The 15,150-nt window shown below is 36.3% G+C and overlaps 1 protein-coding gene across 1 annotated transcript in view; it reads left to right on the top strand.

Moving 5' to 3' along the window:
• The window catches only part of BEND2 (BEN domain containing 2), a 43,558-nt gene that overhangs the window by 17,671 nt on the left and 10,737 nt on the right, over positions 1-15,150 (top strand). The window contains exons 7-11 of the mRNA XM_065916107.1: positions 744-854; positions 1,993-2,142; positions 5,853-5,972; positions 7,371-7,478; positions 13,958-14,098. Coding sequence (XP_065772179.1) covers positions 744-854; positions 1,993-2,142; positions 5,853-5,972; positions 7,371-7,478; positions 13,958-14,098 — 630 coding nt within the window. The remainder of the gene's footprint in view (positions 1-743; positions 855-1,992; positions 2,143-5,852; positions 5,973-7,370; positions 7,479-13,957; positions 14,099-15,150) is intronic.

Genomic DNA, 15,150 nt, shown 5'->3' with positions numbered 1-15,150 from the left:
TAACTGAACATAGGTGGCTCAAGTGGTAAAGAATCCACCTGCCAATGCAGGAGACACAGGAGACGTGGGTTCGATCCCTGAGGTGGAAAGATCCCCTGGAGGAGGAAATGGCAACCAACTCCAGTATTCTTGCCTGGGAAATCCCATGGACAGAGGAGCCTGGTGGGCTACAGTCCATGGGGTTGCAAAGAGTTGGACACAACTGAGCACATGCACAAGCACATTGCTTGTATCAAGAGTTTCTTCCTTTTTATTGTTCAGTTGTATTCTATGGTATGGGTGTGTAACTGTGTATTTATTCACTCATTGAAGGACATTTGGGATATTTCCTATTTCTTGCTGTTACAAGTTTAGCTATATGAACAGTCCTTTGCCAGCTTTTGCATAAATATAAATCTACATTTCTTTGAGATGAATGCCCAAGAGGGCAATTCTGGGTCACATGTAATTCCATGTTTAGTTTTATAAGAAACTGCTAAAATTATTTTTCAGAGGAGCTGTATAATTTTTCCTTCTACCCATAATATATGTGTGATATAATTTTTCTTAATGCATATTTATTCTCTTTCCATTGTTCTTTCTTCTTGATGCTCAAAGAGACAAGTTCTTTTAGTTTTCCTTCATATAAGAATATATTCATTTCCCATTTCTTAATGAGGCATAGTTTTACTGCATATAGAATTAATGATTGACAGTTATTTTCTTAAGCACTCAAAAAATGTTTTTTACTGTAACTATGCCAGAGGTAGCAGAAACCAGCCTGGAGAACAGCCCCGAAACAATGAGTTACTCAACTTTATCAGGAGATGACAGTGACCCGAGTTCATTATCTGTCAACCTTTCACCCAATTTTGGTGAGTTTCAAATAACACATAGTATTAAGTAGCACTATGTAATCTAGATGCATCAGCATCCTTAATGCAAGTTAGCAGTAGCCCGTTTTTTTAAATTAAACTTTTTATTTTGGAATAATTTTAGATTCACATATCTTTATAAGAAATAATATAAAAGACCCCTTTTACACTTGACCCTTTTCTCTCAATGATAACATCTTGCAAAACTAGTAAAATATCACAACTCGGGTATTGACATTGATATAATACACAGATGTTACTGAGATGTCCCTAGTTTTACTTGTGGTAATTTGTATGTGTTTATATTTATTTCTGTCTGATTTCATCACATGAGTAGATGTGATATCCACCACCACGTCAAGACATAAAAACATTTCCATTACCATAAGGATGCCTCCTCTTGCCCCTTTATAGCCACTCCCACCTCTCTCAGGTAACCCTCTCCTTCCCCATTGTTCATTCCCTAGGCCCTGGCAAACACTGGTTTCTATAATTTTGTCACTTCAAGAACATTATACAAAAGGAATTTTATGATACATAAACTTTGAGGATTTTTTTCACCTGGCATAATTCCTTGAGGATTCATCCATGTTGTTGCATGTACAAAACTTCCTTTTTTTTGCTGAATAGTTTTACAGGATTTCAATATGCAGTAATTGTTTTTAACCACTCAGTCATGGGAGGACATTAGTTTTTCCCCCATGGTTTTTAGTCTTAAGAGTAATGATGTTATGAACATCCATGTACTGGTTATTGTATAAATGTAAGTTCTAATTTTTCTGTCTTGAATTCCAAGTGTGCAATTTTTGAGTCTTATGGTAATAGCATGTTTAATTTTGTAAGAAAATGCCAGTTTTCTGGAGAGGTGGTACCATTTTTCATTCTTACAAGCAATGATCCAGTTTCTTTACATTCATATTTCTGTTCTTATCATAGCTCTTTCTTTCTTCCTGATATTCCCAATTTCCTTCTTTCATCCTATTCTTTCTGTTTGAAAATATTCCTTTACCTCTCCATATAGGTAAGTCTGCTAGGGACCAATTTTTTTAGTCTTTTTGTTTCAAAATGTTTTTGTTTCACCTTTTACTTGAAGGATAGTTTCATTTCATGTAGAATTCACGATTGAGAGTTCTTTCAGGTGTTGAAAAATTCATCCTTACACAAATGCCAATAAAAGAAGAAACTGGTGTGGAAAACAGCTCTCAGACAGTGTATTATCCAGCTTTACTGGGAAATATCATTGGTTCAGGTACTGACTCTGCATCTCACTCCGTCCCGCCTAATTTTGGTGAGTTTGAAATGATACATATTGTGAGTAGCACTGTTTAGTCTAGATCTATTCACATCCTTAATATTTTGTAGTTCTTAAAACTTTTTGGTAGCTCTTAAAACTTTTTGGTATAATTTAAGATTCACATGCAGCTGTAAAAATAATGCACAGAGATCCTATTAATGCTTTACTTATTTTTCCCAGTGACTACACCTTGCAAAATAATGGTACAGTGTCACAACCCATATACTGACATTGATACAGCCCACAGACGTTATTGAGGTGCCTCTAGTTTTACGTGTATGTGTGTGTACACTTTCATGTGTGTATTTAGCACTATGCAGTGAGTTGAGTACACCACAGTCAAGGTAGTGATCATTACCATCACTCAAGGATCCCTTGTTACTGCTTTTATACAAACACAGCCAACCTTTCCTTCCTCCAAGGCCCATCGCTAACACCTGGCTACCATTGATCTCTTCTCTGTTTCTATAATTTTGTCTCAGATTGTTATATAAGTGGAATAATGTACCATATAACTTTGGGTTTGGCTTCTTTCACTCAGCCTAATTCCCTGAAGAGTCATCCAGTTTGTGGCATGTGTCAATACTTTATTACTATTACTGCTACAGAATATTCCATGCTATGGGTATACAACATTTTAACTCTTCACCTGTTGAAGGGCATCTGGATTTTTTTTCCGTTTTTGGCTATTAGGAGTAAAGCAGCTATACATATTCACATACATACTTTTGTGTAAATCTAAATTTTTATTCCCTGGTGTGTGTGTATGTACACACACAATGTTTTTTTTTTTTTAATTCATACATTGAAGGAAATTTGTTTTTTTTTTTTTTTTCTTTCTGAGTTTTTGGATACTTCAAGTAAAGTGCTATGAACATTGGTGCATTGATTTTTGTGTAAATATAAATTTCAATTTCTCTGTCATGAATGCCAAAAGTGCAGTTGCTGGGTCTTATAAGTAATAGCATGTTTAGTTTTATTAGAAACTGCCAAACAATTTTCCAGAGAGGCTGTACCATTTTACATTTCCAGCATCACAGTGTGGTTGATCCATTTTCTCTCCATCCGTATCTCTGGTCTGTCCATTATTATTTCTTCCGTCATGATGCTCCAAGATTCCTTCTTTAATAATATCTTTTCTTTTTTGAAGATTTTCCTTTAGCCATTTTTAAGGGAAAATCTGCTAGGGAAAATTAAAAAATCTTTTTTCTTTTGTATCATAATGTCTTTATTTACCATTCTTTCCGGAAGGACAGTCTCACCCAGTATAGAGTTCACAGTTGAGAGTTCTTATCTTTCAGCATTTGAAAAAGTTATACTTATAGAAATGCCAGGACAAGCAGAAACCACCGTGGATAACAGCTATCAGATAGTGGGAAATGAAACTGTAGTGGGAAGTGACAGTAACCCAGATACTGGCTCTTCACCTCTCTCCTTTCCATCCAGTGTTGGTGAGTTTGAAATGATACTTTGACATATATTTAATCTAGATTCATCACTCTCCATAGTGTAAGATATAGGTAGCTCTTTCTAATTAAAGTTTTGATTTTCAGAAAAATGTAGCTGAACATGCAGTTATAATAAATAGTACAGAACAGTCCTGGGTTCTGATTACCCGGTGTTCCCCAATGGTAAAATGCTATCTACCATGGTAAAATGGTATCATCTTACAGAATGATAGAAAATTACCACAACCAAAATATGAACATGATACTATCCACAGATATTATTGAGATGCTCTCAGTTTCACTTGCATTAATATGTGTGTGTTGAGTTCTATACAGTTTTCTCATATGTACAGATCATGTGTCTTCTACCACAGGTAAGCCTTGGAACAGTTGCATCACTACCATGCTCTCTCATATTTCTCTTTTATAACCACACCCAACTCTCTCCAACTGACATTTGCCCTCTACTCCTACCCTCTGCCCTGTTTCATGGTAACTATGAATCTGTTCTCCAGATCAATTATTTGTCCCTTCAGCATTGTTATATAAATGGAATCATGTGGTGTTTGAGATTGGTTTCTTCCTTCAGTGTAATTCCCTGGAGATTCATTCATATTGTTTGTGTGTAGCAGTGGTTCCTTCTTTTTTATTGCTGAGTATTACTTCATAGTGTGAATGTACCAGGGTTTATTTTTCTGTTCATCTGTTGAAAACCTCTGTGCTTCTGGTTTTTGACTGGTAAGGGTAGTGTTGATATGAATATTTATTCAACAGTTCAGTTCAGTTCAGTCGCTCAGTCGTATCCGACTCTTTGCGACCGCATGAACTGCAGTATGCCAGGCCTCCCTGTCCATCACCAACTCCTGGAGTCCACCCAAACCCATGTCCATTGTGTTGGTGATGCCATCCAACCATCTCATCCTCTCTCGTCCCCCTCTCCTCCTGCCCTCAATCTTTCCCAGCATCAGAGTCTTTTCAAATGAGTCAGCTCTTCGCATCAGGTGGCCAAAGTATTGGAGTTTCAGCTTCAACATCAGTCCCTCCAATGAACACCCAGGACTGATCTCCTTTAGGATGGACTGGTTGGATCTCCTTGCAGTCCAAGAAACTCTCAAGAGTCTTCTCCAACACCACAGTTGAAAGGCATCAATTCTTCTGCACTCAGCTTTCTTTATAGTCTAACTCTCACATCCATACATGACTACTGGAAAAACCATATCCTTGACTAGACGGACCTTTGTTGGCAAAGTAATGTCCCTTCTTTTTAATATGCTGTCTAGGTTGGTCATAACTTTCCTTCTAAGAAGCAAGCATCTTTTAATTTCATGGCTGCACTCACCATCCGCAGTGATTTTGGAGCCCAGAAAAATAAAGTCAACTACTGTTTCCACTGTTTCCCCATCTATTTGCCATGAAGTGATGGGACCAGATGCCATGATCTTAGTTTTCTGAATGTTGAGCTTTAAGCCCGCTTTTTCACTCTCTTTCACTTTCATCAAGAGGCTCTTTAGTTCTTCTTCACTTTCTGCCATAAGGGTGGTGTCATCTGCATGTCTGAGGTTATTGATATTTCTCCCGTCAGTCTTGATTCCAGCTTGTGCTTCCCCCAGCCCAGCAATTCTCATGATGTACTCTGCATATAAGTTAAATAAGCAGGGTGACAATATACAGCCTTGATGTACTCCTTTTCCTATTTGGAACCAGTCTGTTGTTCCATGTCCAGTTCTAACTGTTGCTTCCTCACCTATATACAGGTTTCTCAAGAAGTAGGTCAGGTGGTCTGGTATTCCCATCTCTTTCAGAATTTTCCAGTTCATTGTGATCTTTTAAATGTTTTCATTTCATTCATTTCACTCTTTCACAAAAGTTTTCACTTCTCTGGATGAATTCCCAAGAATGCAATTTCTTGAACCTGTGGTAACTGCATCCTTAGTTTATAAGAAATTGTCAAACTGCTTTCCAGTGTAGCTGTACCATTTTTCATTCCTGCCAGCCATGTATGAGTGATCTGATTTCTCTGCATCCATATTTCTGTTCTTTCCATTGTTCTTTCTTCTCCTTAATGCTCCAGAATTCTATTACATACTTTTTGTTAGAAGACTTTCCTATAGCCATTTTAAGCATAAGTCAGTTAGTGACAAATATTTTTGGTTTTCCTTTGTGAATATTTTTTCTTCATTAATGGAAGATAGTTTCATCAGATATAGGTATGAGGGTGGAATCTTTTCTCACAGCATTTGAACATTTTACTAACAGAAATGGTGGTCAAAGCAGAAACCAGCCTGGAAAGTGACACTCCAATGATGAATCAGCTACCTTTCTTGGAATATGACAGTGCTGAAGATGCTTCATATATCTTCATCCCTTCCGATTTTGGTGAGTGTAATGATACATATTATAAGTAGCACTATTTAGGTTTATTAACACCCTTAATATGAGCTTTTCCTAATTACAAATTAAGTTTTCTTTTAAAGAAAAGTTTAGCTGCACATGCCATTATAAAAATAATAGATTTTGTGTATACTTTACCAAGTTTCCCACAAGATAACATCTTGCAAAATTATAATACAATATCAGAACCAGGATATAGACATTGATAAAATCCACAGATTTTACTGAGCTGTCTTTAGTTTTATCTATATTTGTGTGTGTTTATGTTTGTGTGTATGATTTAGTATTATATCATTTTGCAACCTGAATACCTTTCCATGTCCTCCATCACAGTCAAAATTCAGAACATTCCCATTACCACAAGGATTCTCCCATTTGCCCCGGAAAAACACACCTGCCTTTCTTCTCTCATGCTCCTATCCCTGCCATCCCTGTACCTGCCCTCAGCAACTACTAATCTGTTTTCATTCTTTATAATTTTGTCATTTCAAGAGTTTTATATAGACTTACATAATATGTAACCTTTTGGGATTGCCTTTTTTCATTCACCATAATTCCCTGGAGATTTATCTAAATTGCTGTGTAGATCAATACATTTTTATTGTTGAGTACTCCATGGTATGTGTGTACCATCGTTTATCTGTTCACCAGTTGAAGGATGTCTGAGTTGTTACCAGTTTTTGGCTATTTGGAGTAGAGCTACTGTGAATGCTCGTGTATAGGTTTCTGTATGAACATCAGTTTTCACTTCTCTGGGCTAACACTCAAGAACGCAGTTGCAGAGTCCTATGGTAATTGTAAGCTGAGTTTTGTAAAATATTGCCAAACTGTTTTCCAGTGTAGCTGTACCATTTTATAGTCCCACTAGCAATGTATTTCTACTCTTTCTTTTTTATTATTAATATTTTTATTTATTTTTAATTAATTAATTAATTAATTTTTATTTATTTATTAATATTATTTATTATTAATATTTTTTAAAAGTTTTTTATTAAAAAAATTTTGGGGGGTGCTGCACCACATGGCATGTGGGATGTTAGTTCCCCGACCAGGGATCAAACTCATGGCTTCTGCAGTGTAAGCACTGAGTCTTAACCACTGGACCACCAGGGAAGTCCCTTTGTTCTTTCTATTGTTTTTTCTTCCTTCCTCATGCTCCAAAGTTCCTTTCTTCATCATATCCTTTTGGTCAGATGATTTTCCTTTAGCCATTGTTAAGGGTAAGTCAGTCTTGACATTTTTTTAGTTTTCTTTTGTCTAGGGATGTCTTTATTTTTCCTTCATTCCTGAATGATAGTTTTGTCTGAAATAAAAATTACTGTTGAGATTTCTTGTCTTTCAGTACTTGAAAATGTTTTCCTTATCAAAATGTTGTTCAAACAGAATCCAGCACAGAAATGAATCCTGAAGCAGAGAATCATGCAAGTGTAATAAAAAATGACAGTTACCAACAAATTGATTCAGAATCTTTCTTCCTAACTTCTGAATTTGGTGAGTTTGAAGTGACACCTATTATGAGTAGCACTCTAATTTAAACCCATCAGTATTCTTAATATTAATTCTTAGTGATTGCTTTTTCAACATTAGACTTTTCATTTTGAGATATTTCAGAATCACATTTAGTTGCAAGAAGTAATACAGAGAGATCTTATGTACCCTTTACCCAATATCTCCCAATAGTAGTATTTTGCAAAAACATAGTAAAATATGGCAACTAAAATTTTGACATTGATATGATCCACAGATCTTTTCAGATGTACTCAGCTTTACTTGTATTCATGTGTGTGTGTATGTGTGTGTTTGTTTAGTTCTCTGCACTTTTGTAAGTGTTAAGGTTTGGATATTCGCCACTACCAGTCATGACACAGAATTCTTCTGTAACTCTCAAGAACCAGCTTTTGCCTTTTTATAAACACATCCACATCTTTCTTGTCATTCCTTACCTGGCTTCATCTGCAACCTATCCAAATATTAATATGTTCTCTCTCTGTTTCTTTTTTTAATTTTTATTTTTTTCATTTATTTTTATTAGTTGGAGGCTAATTGCTTTACAGTATTGTAGTGGTTTTTGCCATACATTGACATGAATCAGCCATGCATCTACATGTGTTCCCCATCCCGATCCCCCCTCCCGCCTCCCTCCCCATCCCATCCCTCTGGGTCTTCCCAGTGCACCAGCCCTGAGCATCCATCTCATGCATCCAACCTGGGCTGGTGATCTGTTTCACTCTTGATAGTATATTTGTTTCAATGCTGTTCTCTCAGAACATCCCACCCTTGCCTTCTCCCACAGAGCCCAAAAGTCTGTTCTGTACATCTGTGTCTCTTTTTCTGTTTTGCATATAGGGTTATCGTTACCATCTTTTAAAATTCCATACATATGTGTTAGTATACTGTATTGGTGTTTTTCTTTCTGGCTTACTTCACTCTGTATAATGGGCTCCAGTTTCATCCATCTCATTAGAACTGATTCAAATGAATTCTTTTTAATGGCTGAGTAATGTTCCATTGTGTATATGTACCATAGCTTCCCTATCCATTTGTCTGCTGATGGCCATCTAGGTTGCTTCCATTTTCTGGCAACTATAAACAGTGCTGTGATGAACATTGGGGTGCACATGTCTCTTTCAGATCTGGTTTCCTCGGTGTGTATGCCCAGGAGTGGGATTGCTGGGTCATATGGCAGTTCTATTACCAGTTTTTTAAGGGATCTCCACACTGTTCTCCATAGTGGCTGTACTAGTTTGCATTCCCACCAACAGTGTAAGAGGGTTCCCTTTTCTCCACACCCTCTCCAGCATTTATTGCTTGTAGACTTTGGATAGCAGCCATCTTGACTAGCGTGTAATGGTACCTCATTGTGCTTTTGATTTGCATTACTCTGATAATGAGTGATGTTGAGCATCTTTTCATGTGTTTGTTAGCCATCTGTATGTCTTCTTTGGAGAAATGTCTGTTTAGTTCTTTGGACCATTTTTTGATTGGGTCATTTATTTTTCTGGAATTGAGCTGCAGGAGTTGCTTGTATCTCTCTGTGTAATTTTGTCATCACAAGACAATGTTCTATGAGTCTATCAACTTATAGTATTTAATATTTCAGTTCAGTTGAGTTCAGTCCCTCAGTTGTGTCTCACTCTTTGCGACCCCATGAACTGCAGTACACCAGGCCTCCCTGTCCATCACCAACTCCCGGAGTTTACCCAAACTCCTGTCCATTGAGTAGGTGATGCCATCTAACCATCTCATCCTCTGTCATCCCCTTCTCCTCCTGCCTTCAATCTTTCCCAGCATCAAGGTCTTTTCAAATGAGTCAGCTCTTCGCATCAGGTGGCCAAAGTATTGGAGTTTCAGCTTCAACATCAGTCCTTCCAGTGAATACCCAGGACTGATTTCCTTTAGGATGGACTGGTTGGATCTCCTTGCAGTCAAAGGGACTCTCAAGAGTCTTCTCCAACACCACAGTTCAAAAGCATCAATTCTTCAGTGCTCAGCTTTCTTTATAGTCCAACTTCAGATCCACACATGACTACTGGAAAAACCATAGCCTTGACTAGACGGACCTTTGTTGGCAAAGTAATGTCTCTTCTTTTTAATATGCTGTCTAGGTTGGTCATAACTTTCCTTCCAAGGAGTGAGCGTCTTTTAATTTCATGGCTGCACTCACCATCTGCAGTGATTTTGGAGCCCAGAAAAATAAAGTCAGCCACTGACTGTGGTGATCATTGTTTCCCCATCTATTTGCCATGAAGTGATGGGACCGGATGCCATGATCTTAGTTTTCTGAATGTTGAGTTTTAAGACAACTTTTTCACTCTCCTCTTTCGCTTTCATCAAGAGGCTCTTTAGTTCTTCTTCACTTTCTGCCATAAGGATGGTGTCATCTGCATATCTGAGGTTATTGTTATTTCTCCTGGCACTGTTGATTCCAGCTTGTGCTTCCTCCAGCCCAGCATTTCTCATGATGTACTCTGCATATCAGTTAAATAAGCAGGGTGACAATATACAGCCATGACATACTCCTTTTCCTATTTGGAACCAGTCTGTTGTTCCATGTCCAGTTCTAACTGTTGCTTCCTGACCTGCATATAGGTTTCTCAAGAGGCAGGTCAGGTGGTCTGATATTCCCATCTCTTTCAGAATTTTCCACAGTTTATTGTGATCCATACAGTCAAAGACTCCCTTGAGATCCATCCAAGTTGCTGCATGTATTAGTAGTTCCTTCCTTTTTTTTTTTTTTTGCTGATTGGTATACCATGATTTGTTTATCTGTTTACCTACTGAAGGATATCTGGGTTGTTTCCAGTTTTTAAATATTAAGAGTAAAGTTGCTGTAAACATTCTTGTGTGGGTTTTTGTTTGCATAGTTTTCATTTCCCTATGATAAATGCTCAAGAGCACAGTTGCTGGGTAGTATGATAATTGCATGTTAAGTTTTATAAGAAACTGGCAAACTATTTTCAGAATGACTGATTTTATAGTCCTACCAACAATGTATAAGTAATTCATTCTCTCTGCATCCTCACTGGCATTTGGTATTTTCACTATTTTTAAAAATTTTATCCATTCTGATAGGTATGCAGTAATACTTTGTTGTGGGTTTAATATGCATTTGCCTTGGATAATGATGTGCAGCATCTTCACATGTGCTAACTTTCCATCTGTATGTTCTTTCTCTGAAATGTCTGTTCTAATAATTTTTTTCTGTTTTTTACTGCTATGTTTTGGGAGTTGTTTAGATATTTGAGATACTAGTCTTTTGTTATTTATGTGGTTTGCAAATATTTTCCTATCTGCAGCTTTCCTTGTCATACTTTCTACAGGTGTTTTTGTTTTGTTTTGCAGAGAGAAAATTTTTAATTTTCTGAGGTTCAATTTATACTTTCTTTTTATGGATTTTATACTTTTAGTATAGAGTCTTATGAACTCTTTGTTTAGTCTTTGATCCCCAATTTTTTCTCCTATGTTTTTTTCTAAAGGTTTTATACTTTACAATTCATATTTGAGTTAATTTTGTATAGTGTGAGATGTAGGTTGAGGTTCTTCTTTTTTTTTTCCTATACCTATCCAGTTGCTGCAGCACAATCTTTCCTCCATTGAATTGCTTTTATACAGTAATAAAAAGCCATTAGATCTATTTCTAGGTTCTCTATTGTTTTCCACTGATCTATGTTTCTACCCCTCTGCCAAATCACAACCTTGTGATTGTTGTTGTTATACAGTAAACGTTGTCATCAGGTACAATGATTCCTCCTACTTTATTCTTCTTTTTCAACAATCATTTAAAATATTCTAGGTCCTGTGCCTTTCCATCCTCATTTTAGAGTAAACTTGTTTATGTTTCCCCCCAAAATTGCTGGGATTTTGATGGGAGTTGTGTTAAACCCACAGATCAACCTAGGCTTGTAGATTCCTTTTTTGGGGAGCTTTTTAATTGCAAATCTAATTTCCTTGATGGTTATAGGACTATTTAGATTGTCTCTGTAATCTTGGTTAAGGTTTAGCATTTGTAATTTTGGGAGAATTGGTACAGTTCTTCTAAGTTATCAAATTTGTGAGGGTAAACTGAATCATAGTATTCCCTATTATCTTTTTAATGACTGCTAAATGTGTTGTGATATCCCATTGCATTCCTGATATTGACGATTTGTATCACCTCTTTTATTTTTGTGAGTCTTTCTAGAGGTTTATTAGCTTTATTAATCTTTTTTGAGGTACCAGCTGTTTGCTTCTTTTCCTATTTTTCATATTTTCAGTTTCATTGATTTCTGCTTTTTATTATTTCATTATTTTTTGTATATTTTGGTTTCTTTTACTCTTCACTTTTGGTGCAGGAACTTTGATTATAGATTTGGGACTTTTCCCTCTCTTCTAATGTAAGCATTTAGTGCTGTAAATTTCATTTTCAGTATTACTTTAGTTGTATCCCATATATTTTGATGTGTTGTATTTTTATTAAGTCCTATACGTTTTATCATGTCCATGGAAATGTTCTGTTTATGTATTAATTGGAAATATGCTGTTTAATTTCTAAGTGTTTAAAGATTTTCTTCTTTCTATTATTGATGTCTAATTTGATTCCATTATGGTCAGACAGTATGCCATATATTATTTCATTTCTTTTCAATTTGTTGAGATTTTTCTCTGGCTCAGAATGTGGTCTATCTTGGTGAATGATGCACAGACATTTGACAAAAATATGTATTCTGCTTTTATTGGATGGAGTGAGTGATAGTCACTCAGTCATGTCCGACTCTTTGTGACCCCAGGGACTGTAACCTGCCAGGCTCCTTTGTCCATGGAATTCTCCAGGCAAGAATACTAGAGGGAGTTGCCATTTCCTTCTCTAAAATGAGAATCCTGTTGGTTGATTGTACTGTTTGGGTCTTCTATATCTTTGCTGCTTTTTCTGGTTGTTCCACCAGTTGCTGAGAGGAGGGTGTTGAGGTCCTCAAATATAACTATAGATCTGATTATTTCTTCTTTCAACTCTTTCACTTTTTGCTTCATGTATTTTGAGATTCTGTTGTTTGATATATTAAGGATTGTTATGTCTTCCTGGGGGGTTGAGCCTTTCATCCTTTTTGTCTCTAGTAACTTTGTTTGCTCTGAAGTTTATTTTTTAAAAAGATTTATTTATTTTTGGCTCTACTGGGTCTTCATTGCTGTGCCTGGGTTTTCTCTAGTTTCCGTGTGTGGGCTTTTCATTGCAGTGGCTTCTCTTATTGTGGAACACGGACTCTAGGCGGGCTGGCTTCAGTAGTTGAACCATGTCTCCTGGATTGGCAGGTGGATTCTTAACCTCTAGATCACCAGGGAAGCCTGTGAAGTCTATTTTATCTGATATCCACATAACTACTCTTTTTTTACTGTTAGTATTTGCACAGTATTTATTTTTCTATCATTTTACTTTCAGTTTATTGATGTCATTGAACTTACAGATTTTCTTGTAAATGGCGTATAGTTGGGTTTTGTTTTTATTCACTTTATCAATTGCTGCCATTTAATTGATATGGTTAAGTCATTTACATTTAAAGTAATTATTGATATCAAGGTTTTAAGTCTGACATTTTTAAATTTTTTCTTTGTTTCCTGATTTTATTTCTTGCATTTCTGTGGGCTACCTGAACATTTTCTAGTATTTCATCTTGATTTATTTGTTTTTGAGTGTATTGCTTCGTATAGTTTTCCTTCTGGTCACTCTGGGTGTTATTATGTATGTATGTGGCATGTATGTATGTGGCTTGTCACAGTCTACTGGTATCAACACTTTACTCCTTAGAATGATGTGTTGAAACTTTAACTCTAGTTTCCTTTGCCCTTCTCAATTTTAACTATCATTGCCTTAGGTGTCAAATGGTATTCTTATTTCAGTCATTACATATGAATTACATAACTCATGATAGTATTGTATTTGCCCATATTTCTGCTCTTTATGTTCTTTATTCCTTTTTATTATTGAATAATATTCTGATATTGAATTTACCAGAGTTTGTTTAACCATTCACCTGTTGAAAGACATCTGGGTTATTTACAGTTTTTGGCTATTATGAATAAAGATGTTAAGAACACTCACATGCAGATTTTTGTGTCATCATGAGCTTCTATTTCTCATGATTTCTAAATGCCCCAGAAATTGCTGTGTCATGTAGTAATTACAGGTTTAGTTTTATAAGAAACTTCCAAACTGTTTTCCAGTTTGTTCCATTTTACATCTCTCCCAGCAAAGTATGAATGATTGAATTTCTCTGCATGCACTTTCCTGCTCTTTTTAATTGTTCTTTCTTCCTTCCTGATGCTCCAAGATTCCTTCTGTCATCATAACCTTTCTGTTTCAAGATCTTCCTTTTGCCATTACTGCTAGTGACAAACATTTTAAATTTTCTTTTGTCTGAGAATGTTTATTTCCCCTTCATACCTGAAGGGTAATTTCCTCTATACATAGTTTGCATTTGAGACTTCTTTTCTTTTAGCACTTCTACCTGTAAAAGTATTGGCGAAAGAAGAAAACAGCACAGAAAACAGACCTGAAACAATGAATCACCCAGTTGTATTGGGAAATGACAGTAGCCAAGCTTCTTCCTCATCACCTGTCCTCATGCCTTCCAATTTTGGTGAGTGTGCAATGACACTATTTAACCTATATTCTTCAGCTTACTTGATACAAACTTTTTTTTCTATTTTGAGGACAGGTTTTAGATGATATTAGTAATAAGGAATAATATTTATTGAGTATGTGTTATGTGCAAGACACTGTCCTGATCAACTGACACGCCTCTTCTCTGTTAATATTCATAATGACTTCATGATGTAGCTACTTGTATTACCTACATTCCCAAAGTCACAGAGCTGGTGGGTGGCAGTTCTGGAACTCTAACCCAGTTCTCTCTGACTTTAAAAGTTCATGTTTCTTAACAACTCTTGTGTTGCCTATCAAGCCACAGTGACAGAGATGAGGACACCCCAGGTTCCGTGACCTCTAAGGTCAAGTCTTCCTAATACTTAATAGTTACATGTCCGTACTTCTAAGTAGGTAATCTATTATTAATATCCATGGGCAGGGCTCAACATACTTTTTCTGTAAAGGGCTAGATAATAACTATTTTAGGCTTTGTGGGCCGTCTAGTGTCTGTCACACCTACTCAGCTCTGCTGCTGTCATATGAAAGCAGTCACAGGTGTAGGTAAGTGAATCAGTGTGGCTGTGTGCCAATCCAACCTTATTTACCAAAACTGGTGGTGGGATTGGCCTGTGGACTGTGGTTTGGTGACTATCATCCCAGAGGAGACCCTTTTTCTTTAAATTATTTTATTACCCAAACTAGAAGAAACTTTAAAAATTGTGTTCTTTGTATAAAGTAGGCACTGTGATATGCTGCTGTTAGAAATATAAATTGGTGAAAACTTTCTGAAGGGTAATTTGTTTAAAAATCTGTGAAAGTATTTATTTTACTTGACTCAGTAATCCTACTTCTATCCAAAGGTATAATAAAAAAGATTTGCGTTACAATATTGGTACAAGAATTAGTTTTTATAGACTCATGAGAAATTGTAAACAGTTAAATAAGCAACCATAGAGAATTAGTTATGTGACTCCTCGTATACCACAATATATGAGGCAGTAAGCATAATGGTTAAAAGTATGGACTACTGAGTCGGACTGCCTG

The sequence above is a fragment of the Muntiacus reevesi genome, chromosome X (genome assembly GCF_963930625.1).
Source record: "Muntiacus reevesi chromosome X, mMunRee1.1, whole genome shotgun sequence".
Classification (NCBI taxonomy): Eukaryota; Metazoa; Chordata; class Mammalia; order Artiodactyla; family Cervidae; genus Muntiacus; species Muntiacus reevesi.
This window is presented reverse-complemented; position numbering and strand designations above follow the sequence as displayed.